Source organism: Gracilinanus agilis, chromosome 2 (genome assembly GCF_016433145.1).
Source record: "Gracilinanus agilis isolate LMUSP501 chromosome 2, AgileGrace, whole genome shotgun sequence".
Taxonomy (NCBI): domain Eukaryota; kingdom Metazoa; phylum Chordata; class Mammalia; order Didelphimorphia; family Didelphidae; genus Gracilinanus; species Gracilinanus agilis.
Window position 1 is genome coordinate 705,865,630 of NC_058131.1, and position 11,557 is coordinate 705,877,186.

The 11,557-nt window shown below is 39.6% G+C and overlaps 1 protein-coding gene across 1 annotated transcript in view; it reads left to right on the forward strand.

Annotated features, from left to right (window-relative positions):
• Positions 1-11,557, forward strand: part of JMJD1C (jumonji domain containing 1C) — a 92,320-nt gene that overhangs the window by 50,828 nt on the left and 29,935 nt on the right. Inside the window, 3 exon segments of the mRNA XM_044659211.1 lie at positions 1,519-1,691; positions 1,953-4,162; positions 9,472-9,673. Of these exon segments, the coding sequence (XP_044515146.1) occupies positions 1,519-1,691; positions 1,953-4,162; positions 9,472-9,673 (2,585 nt within the window).

Genomic DNA, 11,557 nt, shown 5'->3' on the forward strand with positions numbered 1-11,557 from the left:
CCCATTGAGTTAATCTGTGTAACTGCTGATTCTTTTGCTTAGAGGGAAATGACCTAGATAGATGAGAAGTCTGTAGAAAGGTCTTCCAAATTCAGAGTTTGAAATTGTAGGCCTAATAACCACATTGTTGTGGGAGTTTCAGTAGAAACTGAAAATGAGGAAGGAAAGTAGACTACTCAGAAATGATGTCATTTCTGTGTTTGTGTGTGTTTTTTATTAGTAATGTTTTCAAAAGTAGGGATTAAACAAATCAAATTTCATGAAATATTATTGATAAAAGATTAAATGTTTGCAAGTACTACTTGTATCAGCATAAAGTAAAGGTTCCATCTTCTTGAAAGACCCACTCATTTCTAGCCCCAGAACATGGATTTTTTTCTGTGCGCGCGCACGTGTGTGTGTGTGTGTGTGTGAGAGAGAGAGAGAGAGAGAGAGAGAGAGAGAGAGAGAGAGAGAGAATATAGGAAACAAAATTTTGTTACAATTTTACAATTCATGTCTCAATTATTAAAAAGTTCAAATACTTTGGTCATGGAGTATTTTAGGGATCTATTAGAACACTGAGAATCCTAATTAGGACATTCTTAAAGAATGATTTTTTTTTTAATGTGTTGGATAACCACACCATATCCTTCTGCTTTATTTTAAATTTCTTTTCAATAGCATGTTGTTCTAGTATTAGAATTAGGCCACTTAAACTTTCTGACCTCAGGCTTCCATAGTTCTTTGCCATTCTTCTTAGAAGTAATCATTTTGGGAACCGGGTATAAATTTTCCCAGATATAGCAAACTAAATTTGTGAACTAAATATGTTATCATTTCACTTTGTCAGTTAAACCCATAGGTTGTCATGGAAGCGTGTCTCAGAATGAAGACATAGAAAGACCCTTTTTTCCCCTAAATATAGACTTTATGTGTCTAATGGTAAAGAGATTAATTCACTTTTTAATGAATTAATGAAGTACATACTTGGTGATACATTATAGCATACAATAAATTAATCTTGTTTTCATTCCAAATTTAAGGTACATTTAAAAAATATGTTAAGATGCATGCAGTATTAAAATATTGTTGTTTAAAACTTAAGCAAAAAAATCAGTACTAAAAATTGAGAATGATGAGTGACAGGCATGTTCATATTTCATATTTCTCTTGAAATAAGAATTTCTATGAAATATTTTCCAAGTTGCATGTGTCAAGTAATTTTGTGAATTACATAGTTTTAGTGTTCAAACACCTTATAAACTGTTTCTTCTCTATATGAACGAAAGAACTTAATCCATTACTTTATCCTTAATTCAAATTGAAAAGAAAAGATTTTTATAAATACTTGATTATCAAACCTCTAATTACCATTTCTAAATGCATGTGGCAAATCAGTGTAAACATGAGAGCTTGCTGTGCACATGATGTGTTAAAGTTGATAGTCTTTTGTAATCATACTGCTGTTACAGGCCTGCTCGTCTCCTGTGTTTAGCTTCCTGTGGTAACTGAAGTTTGATTTGTTTTTTGTAATAGAATACTCCCAGTCCTTGGTTACATCAACCCACCCCTGTGACCTCTGCTGATGGTCTTGGGTTACTGAGTCACATTCCTGTCAGGCCATCCAGTGCAGATCCTCATCGGCCCCTTAAAATGACAGCTCATTCTAGTCCACCGTTGTCCAAAGCGCTAGTAGACCATCACAAAGAGTAAGTTTACCGATGCTTAAGACTTTTCAATACCTTATGTTTATGGGCTCCCTTTTTTCCAAGGCATTGTAAGTTAATGCTATAAAGTTAGCTGTGGCAGAAATTCAGCTCCTTCTGTTCTGATTTGTTTTCTGGGTGCCATTATGGGGTATATTAGAGGATGTTTGTTGTGCTGATGTGATAGCTTATTTTTATATGAGAAAAAAAAATTTATGTAAGAGAAAGTGATTAGAAGTACCCTGTTTGTTTTTCCCTTCACAGAGAATTGGAGAGGAAAGCTTTTATTGAACCCCTCAGGACTGTTGCTTCTACCCCAGCCAAGAATGATCTGGATCGAATCCCAGCTGGAAAGGACAGTCACTTACACAGACATTTTGTGGATCCAATGATGAGTCAGTTACAGAGGGCCCCCCAGGAGAGTGGTGAGAGGCTGAGCAAGTACAAAGAGGAGCACCGTAGAGTTCTCCAAGAAAGTCTTGATGTCGCCCCCTTTACCACAAAGATGAAGCCCCTTGAGGGGGAGAGGGAAAGTTATTCCAGAATGACACCTTTATCATCCTCAAGCCCCAAAAGCCACCCCATTAAACAAGACAAAGATGTGGACCGCTCTGTGTCAGAACTTTACAAAATGAAGCACTCGGTGCCTCAGAGTTTACCACAAAGTAACTACTTCACCACCATCTCCAACAGTGTTGTCAATGAACCTCCACGATCATTTCCATCCAAAGAAGTCTCTAGTCTATACGCTGATAAACAGAGTAACAGCCCTTCAACCGGAGCCAGTCCTCAAACTCTGACTTCATTTATTTCATCCCTTTCAAAGCCCCCACCTTTAATCAAGCATCAACCTGAAGGGGAAAGCATAGGAAGCAAGGTGGCAGAACAGCTTCCTCAACAAATGCCTTCTCACTCTATAACTGCTTTTAGAAATGACTGTAGGAGTCCTACCCATCTGACAGTTTCTTCATCAAATACCATCCGGAGTATGCCTGCATTACACAGAGCACCCGTTTTTCACCCACCAATTCATCCCAGTTTGGATAGAAAGGAAAGCACCTATAGCAGCCTTTCACCTCCAACCTTAACTCCAGTTCTGCCAGTAAATGCTGGTGGAAAAGTCCAGGAATTGCAGAAACCTCCAACTCTTGTTCCCGAGCCAAAAGATGCTCAGACCACTTACAAGAATGCCTCTGAGCACAGTTTGTCAGAAATGTGGAGGTCGAATAATGCCCTTGGCAGTGAGAAAGCCAACTGGCCTGTGGAGAGAGGCAGCGGAAAGTCCCCGGCCGCCACAGCTTCTGTCATCGTACGTCCCCCTTCGAGTGTCAAGTTTGAGAGTGTGCCGGCAGTGCAGACGGCTCCCAGGGATCGAGGGACGGAGAGATCGTCTACTGGGACAAGTTCAACAGATGGCTGGAAACCAGCCGAAGCCAGAGAGCCCGGGAGAGTCATTCTTCCCAATTCTAACTCGGCTGCTCCTCACAGCCAGTATGAAAAGAACTTGGAGGCTGTCTCCCAGGGCAGCGTGCCCAGCTCCATCATCATGCCTGCAGCCACCAGTCTGATGTGCAGCACCAAAACGGACGTGACCTCAGCTGCTGCCACCACGACCAGTGCCTCCAGCTGGGGGGGGTCCGAAGTAACATATTCCCTATCAAGTACAGTTCTGACCGCCACGACTTTACAGTGTATTTCCCCAAGGAGCGTTGGCCAGCCATCGACCCACACCCAGGAGTGCAAAGTTAGCACCACAGCCCCGAGTACCACAGCCAGTAGCAAGACAAGCAGAGTAGCCCAGCCCAGCTCTGGCTTCTCCAACACGGCTGACTTTATCCACTTAAAAAAACATAAAGCTGCACTGGCTGCAGCTCAATTTAAAAGTGGGAATGCTAGTGAAGCTGAGCCCAATACTGGGAGAAGCCAGGCATGCTCTGCTCCCATTCCCCTTGAGAGTACTGCCACCTGCAGTACACCCAACAAGGCCCACACTGCAGGCAGTGGGCAGAACTCCCAGACAAGTCAGCCTAATTACCACACAAAGCTGAAAAAGGCCTGGCTCACTAGACACTCGGAGGAAGATAAAAACACTAACAAGATGGAAAATTCAGGGAGCACTGTGTCAGAGATCATTAAGCCATGTTCAGTTAATTTGATAGCCTCCACATCGAGTGAGATCCACAACAGTGTGGAGGGCAAGGGCCTAGGAGATAAGCCTGCAAAAGATGACAGAGCCAGCAGGAGGAAGGCGAAAAGGGCTTATGAGTCTGGCTCTGAGAGTGGAGGAGACTCGGATGGAAGTGAGAGCAAGGCTGAACAGAGGACCAAACGCCAGCCCAAACCAACATACAAAAAGAAGCAAAACGACTTGCAGAAGAGAAAGGGTGAGCTTGAAGAAGAAGCAAAACCCAATGGAGTTCTTAGCAGGAGTTCCCGAGAGAAGAGCAAACTTAAGCTGCCAAGCAGCAGCAACAGTGGTGAGTTCATCATCTTCTTGCTTGGGACTGAATGGGTGGGACTGGGCAGTCAGGTCAGGAGGCAGACCTCTCTCCCCTCTTCCATGCTGAGGCTATCCCTGGGACTAGAGTGGGTTGCTCCACGGGCCTCTTCCTTCCCACCTTGGTTTTACTTGGTGCCCAGCAGCCCTGCTAGGTCAATGAAGCACACTGCTTTGCCCATGACTCTGTGCTAATGACTAGAGAATTTGGGGATTCCAACCCCCTTCCTCTGACACCAAGGCTCATCCCATGTTATGGTTCAGAAGGAAAAATGAAAAGAGACTACTTTCCCTTTTTTAATAAAAAAAAATAAAATGTTTGATATCATCAGATTGATCTAAATTTTCATGTGTCTTGTTACCATAAATTAATACTGTCTAATATAGTGACAAAATGTAGTTTTCTCTGACCTCTAATTTTAAATACTTGTGTAAAAAAAGCTAAACATTTCACATTATAGTTAGCATCCAATGCTAACTAAATAAAGCATGTAGAGTTAATGTTTTTGCTAAACCATTATTTGGATGAAAAATAGAGATTTTTAGTTTTAATATATATTTTTAGCCTCCAAGATAATTTTAATGATTTGTTTGTGACCCAGAAAATACTTTTGTGGACAGGGCCAGCTGAATATCAGTTATGATTGACATTTACTGATGTGTTTTTAATGCGCTGTAATTTTTATTTTTGTTCTATGTAGCTTTTTCTTTTTTAAATTTGTGCTTTCTAATGTAGAAACATGCCTTTTTATGGAAGTTGTATACACATAGCCCACCCAGCCATCTGTGTGTGAGCTATATTTTTACATACACATATCAAATAGGGAGACACACTGTTTCCAGAATCAATTCCATGGGAGAAAGTAACTATTGTACCTCCTCACTGAATGTGGCCAGAGCCTGAAAAAAGAGAGGGAAAAAGGTGGTGTGAGACAGAAAAATCCAGAGAGAGAGAGGGAAAGAAAGAAGGAGGGGAAGGGAGGGAGAGAACACCTATTGTGACATCTTTTGTGTTTTGAAGACTTACTCAATATAGAATCTTTATCCACTAAATACATGTCATTCATTAGTGAAGTGGATGTTAGTACTTCCATGTCTATATTTCTTTTAGAAGACAAGGGATAAGAGATTGAACTCTGTGATTCAAGGGGGAGGGGGGGCAATAGTATAGGTTAGGTCTTTATTTTCTCTTCTGCTCCAGTTGCTGAACTAGGAACAGCTGTCTCTGGATTTTTTGTGTAAGTAGACAGCTAGGAATTCAGTTCAAAATCTAAAAGGTAAGGAGTTGTCTGAGAAAAAAAATTTAAGGGTGAAAATACCCCACATATAGAGTGTCCCAGGATAGCAGAGCAGCTTGGTGACCTAGTGGATAGAATACTGGGCCTGGAGTCTAGACAACCTGAGTTCGAATCTGGCCTTAAGGTCACTTACTTGACCCTGGGCAAGACACTGAACTTCCTGTTCTCTCAATTCAGATGTAAAGTAGGGATGATTGCAAACCAACCCACCCCCATAAAATGAGAAAATATTTTTAAAGCAATTTGCAAAACTTGAAACACTATAAATGTTTGCTATCATTATCATAGTCACCTTTAATACTGAAAAGATCATACAGTTTCAAAACAGACCTTTCCAAATTCGTATGGATATGGATATGGATATGTGCCAAGGAATAAGAGGCTTTGAAGAGGAAAGAAATGCTTTTGTAAAAGGAATGTTTAATGATACACATTACTCCCAGTTCTTCTGCTTTAGAACCAATATGCAGTATTCTAAGACAGACAGTCAGGGTTATAAAATTTTAAAATTACATAAAATTTTAATAATTTTTTAAAAAAAAAAAGCTTGGTGGTTGGTTATCCACTGTGCAGGTCATTTTTTTTTTTTCATCGATTCCAAATCTCTGAAGCAAATTTGCTAAGGCTGTGTTCCCCTCTTAGTAGACAAATCCCTTTTGGTGAATCATTAAACATCTCTGGTCCTGAACTTCCTCATTTGTAAAGTGAAAATAGATAATAATATTATTACTCCCTACCTCATAGGACTCGGGAGGAAAGCTCTCTGTAGATTATTACTCAGATGTTCATTTTGTCTTCTCTCTAGTTCTATCTGGTTACATATATTTTTTACCAGAAACTTAGAGGCAGAAAGGACCTCAGAGATGCATTTATCCAGTTTAGTATCTCAACCTGAATCCCCAACCCCCAATCACATAGCCAGTGAGAAATAACCACGCTTATTTCGAGGACTTTTAATTAAGGTTCTTCGGACTGCCAACTTCCAAAGGCTGCTACTTGGTACTGTTTTGTCCCCTCTGGCCCAACAGCATCAGTGTAATTCCTTCTCCACAAGACAGCCTTCCAACACTTGGAAACAAACAACTGTCCTCTCAGCCTTATGAGCTGGCATTTTATCCTGGTTGTCACTCCCTAACACATAGACCTAGATCTGAACCTGGTAATCTAGATGTGGTGTAGAGAGGGAGAGGGAGAGGGAGAGGGAGACGGAGAGGGAGAGGGAGAGGGAGAGAGGAGAGAGAGGAGAGAGAGAGAGAGAGAGAGAGAGAGAGAGAGAGAGAGAGAATGAATGAATGTGTGTGTGTATATACACTAGGACTGCTAGCTATCCCTTCCCACTTATAATGTCATTGACAAATTAAATGAGCATGCTATCAGTTCTATTTAAGTTTTCATTTAAAATGTTCAACAGTACTAAGCCAAGCAAAGATGCTTTAAAAAGTTCAAGTAGATACTCCCAAGGTGCTACTGTTCATTTGTGGTCAAAGTCTGGTTTCATTTGGTTTAGAATCCACTTCATTGTTTGCACCTCACGCATGAGACGAGGCATGCCAATGTTTAACATTTAGGAAAAGAAGCCATCGCACTCCACTTGGGCAAGCAACCNGAGAGAGAGAGAGAGAGAGAGAGAGAGAGAGAGAGAGAGAGAGAGAGAGAGAGAATGAATGAATGTGTGTGTGTATATACACTAGGACTGCTAGCTATCCCTTCCCACTTATAATGTCATTGACAAATTAAATGAGCATGCTATCAGTTCTATTTAAGTTTTCATTTAAAATGTTCAACAGTACTAAGCCAAGCAAAGATGCTTTAAAAAGTTCAAGTAGATACTCCCAAGGTGCTACTGTTCATTTGTGGTCAAAGTCTGGTTTCATTTGGTTTAGAATCCACTTCATTGTTTGCACCTCACGCATGAGACGAGGCATGCCAATGTTTAACATTTAGGAAAAGAAGCCATCGCACTCCACTTGGGCAAGCAACCCCTGGGAGATGAAGAAAGGGTGTTAGTTTGTCATTGTACATCCTTGCTGACATCATTCTGACTCTGCAATTCTTCTTTTCTAACATTTGTAAATCACTTAATAATGAATCTGATTCCTAATTAAAATCAAGTGATTTGAGTCCATTTGTCTCACTAACATTAAGAAGTTTCAGAAAATTGAAAATATCAGTAGAAAGCAATATTGTGATTCTAAGTTGAAGATCTTTAATTTGAATGATAAAAGGGGAAAATACTACCTAGTTTATGCAAACCCCCCATCTAAAGCCTTTAAATAGTATTGTAAGTGGTTGATTCACCCCCTCCCCCAAGATAGACATGGCTCCTTGCCATGAGTTAGAGGCAGCAGAAAAGAGCAAGAAATGAGAGGAAATCCAGGCACCAAGCCTAGAAATGATACAACTGGGGCCTATTTTAAATGGGCCACCCTGCAGTTTAAACACAGTGCTTGCTATGTTATGATGCTTATTTTTTCTAGAAGTCCACTGTTAACCTATAACAACAGATGGACAGATGATAGAGAGAATTCAGGAAAGGCTTTTGGCATGACAATTAGGCTCATGTTAAAAAGTCAGCTCTTTAAGTTTTTACAGGATAAAACCCCTCAACATTATAATGTAGTTGATTCTATTCTCCATTATGAATGAGTTTTGAAATCATAAGATTCAGGAAATATAGCTTATGTGTAATGGGAAGTATCTGATAAGTTTCAGCAGTAACATTGAAATGTTTCTGTTTTGTTTTTGATACAAAGACATCTTTGATGGACCTGCCTGTACTTACTGTAAGAAACAAAATGGTTTAGTATTGATTGGAAGTCAAAATGGCAGATTTGATAAGGGGATGTGTTTAGGTATTTCAAACTGTTAATTACTCCAACTCCCCCCATTAAATACTAAAAGTAGAACATTCATGAAACAGTTCCTTTTGTTTCTAAGTCATTTAGAATTTTTTCATTATTAACAATAGTCTTGACGAGACTAAACTTTCCAAAGCTATCATTTTGTCATCTTGCTCCCACTGATTTCAGATGGATCACATGTAGAATGAATAAAGCAAAAATAACTTTTTTACACATACATACATACATATACACACTTATCTATGTATGTAGGGTTTTGTTTTGTTGATTTCTTTTTCCTCCTTTTTTAAATGCCCTCTTCCCATTTGCCTAGCTAAAACCATCTTTTTTTACACTAGACAAATTAATATAATATTAGAACTGAAACAGTTTTGGAATTCTAATTCTCTCCTGGCTCTTCAGAAATGCTCTTTGCTCTTAGAACGGTGCGTTTATGATCTTTAATGTGCTTCACATCACAGAAAATTTTTCCTTATATTAGATACCAATAACTTGACATGTAAACCAGATTTCTATATTAGGAGGAAGCATTTTAAATTTTAGAATTACTATAGATATTGAGGGATATTTCAATTAATGTTCATTTAAGTTAATTCTACAGCATGAGTATTTGACAGTGCCAAGGTCTAATTCTAAGAGATTTAGAATTTTCTGAGTCAGCATGGGCCACTATAGGTGTCCTTCCATGCTGTTAATGACCCAGTTTTTTTTTTAAACCCTTGTACTTCAGTGTATTGTCTCATAGGTGGAAGATTGGTAAGGGTGGGCAATGGGGGTCAAGTGACTTGCCCAGGGTCACACAGCTGGGAAGTGGCTGAGGCCGGGTTTGAACCTAGGACCTCCTGGCTCTAGGCCTGACTCTCAATCCACTGAGCTACCCAGCTGCCCCAATGACCCAGTTTTTATTTGAATTTGACACTTCTGATCCAGAGCCTTGAGTGTCAGACCAGTAAGTAAAAAGTAATACAATACTAAGATTTCAGTTTGGATCTTTTATTACCTTTAAATTGACTCTTTTATCTTTACCTCTCTTGGCTGCTTATCTCAGGCCATCATAATCTGGTTTTGTTGGTCAGTAAACTGGTCTTCACAGTCTTGGTAATTAATGTTTTGTGTGACTTTTACAGCTGGCATTCCTCGTTCAGTATTAAAAGACTGGCGTAAAGTGAAAAAGTTGAAACAGACCGGGGAGTCCTTTTTACAGGATGACTCCTGCTGTGAGATAGGGCCCAATTTGCAGAAGTGCAGAGAATGCAGACTTATTCGAAATAAAAAAGGGGAAGAACCAACTCACTCACCAGTGTTTTGTAGATTTTACTACTTCCGACGGTAAGTGAAAAATAAGTGGGGCAGAGATCAAGCAATATCTGGGGGGTTTCCTTCTTAGTAGCCTTTGCTTGACACAGTTCAGTTAATTGGAATGGAACACATTGGGAAAGCAAAAAACAAGACTACACAATACTGAAATACTGAACTGACAAATAGTTAGACACGGTACAGGAAATAGACACTTTTCCTTAGCAAAGGCTTCTTAAAAGGTACTCTCCTCCTCTCCACGACTCCTCCCCACCCCTCCTTGCAGTTGTTGATTAAATGAGTTTAAAACAAAATACTTTGTGGTAGAAGTCATGATGCATTTTTACATTTGGGTATAAGTCGTTAACCTCATGTAGGATCTGTAAACCTGAAGCAGGCAAACTGTAATATTGAGAATGCATTCTGATGAATTACAGTGGCCTTTTTTTTTTTTATTTTTTAAAGTGTGCTACACATTGGCAGCTCTTGAGATTGCTTGAAATTGCAAAATCTGGCTTTAAAAGTGACTGGTAATGGTCATTTTTATTGAAATACTATCCAGTCATTAATCAGCTTTAACTTTTAAGATCTTTTCCAAAGAGGTGAAGCAAAGACTAACCTGATTATCCAGAATGGTGTAGGGAATGTCTGGCTCAAATGATTGTACTCAAATGATTGTATTTAGAGAGGAGCTATGTTGATGGAAATTATCTAAATTCTCCCCATTGTCTGGGCAACTATATGATCTGTAGAAAATAAAACTCCAGGCAGTTCAGAGGGAAGGGTTTAAGGGAACCCAGAGAAGGCGGTGGTGGTGGTGGTGGTGGTGGTGGTGGTGGTGGTGGTGGTGGTGGTGGTGGTGGTGGTGGTGGTGTGACTGGAAAAAAAGTGGGAAGTGGCAAAGAGAGGGAGAAAGCAACTCTTAATGATCTGAACTGCACAGTGGGACCTCCCATTTTTCTTGAATGTAAAGTTCAACTTAAAGCTGAAAAGAGCAGTCTAATGTTAAAGAATGGGGGGGGGGGCGGCGGACTGCAAGGAAAAGCAGGATAAGACAGGGCAAAGCTAGTATTGAACATTGATAAAAGATGCCTGGTATATATTAATCTGGTGGGAATCATCTTCCTGTAAATTAATGATGATTTTTCAGATACTTATACATGGTATAGAAATGAGTAGGGGGATTAGGGAGGATGCCATCACAGGCACAATTGGCGAAAAATCAGCCATAAACATTCAGAACAGCATCCACATAAATTAGGAATCAGAAATATCACATTTATTTTCAAAATAGTCGCTCAAGTTTAAGACTTGTTCTTTTTTTCCTCCAAACTAAATTATATAAGAGAATTATAAATAATGAAACATGTATAGTGTATCTAATTCAATAGTAGTCCATTAACCTGGACTACTAACTACAGAAGGCCACCCCTTTCAAATTTATGATCTAATCACAATTGAGCCTGGACTCTTCACAACAACCTTTTTATTCTCTGACTGATTTTATTTGAAACTCCTCAGAGATGTTATTCCTAATTATATCTTTTTATCCTTCATATAATATCCCCTCTTAGTGGAAATAAATAAAAGACTTCTCCCTGTCATCTTCTACACAAAGTTCACTCTTCTCTTGGAGGCCAACAACTCTACTTATGCCCTCTAACCCATCACCTCCTCTCTGCTTCTGGAGGTTTTCCTTCAGTTATCTCATTTTTATTGTTTTATGTTCTACCACCCCCAGCCACATCTATCCTTACTGCCTTCCCTCTCTGCCCATCTTACTTCGGATTTACTTCTACCACAGAATATTAAAAATACTTTTGAATTAATTTCATCAACAGCTGTGAGGGAAAACAGTATCTATTTCTTGTACCATGTCTTAACTATTTGCCATTTCTCTGCTCTGCCCAGACTGCT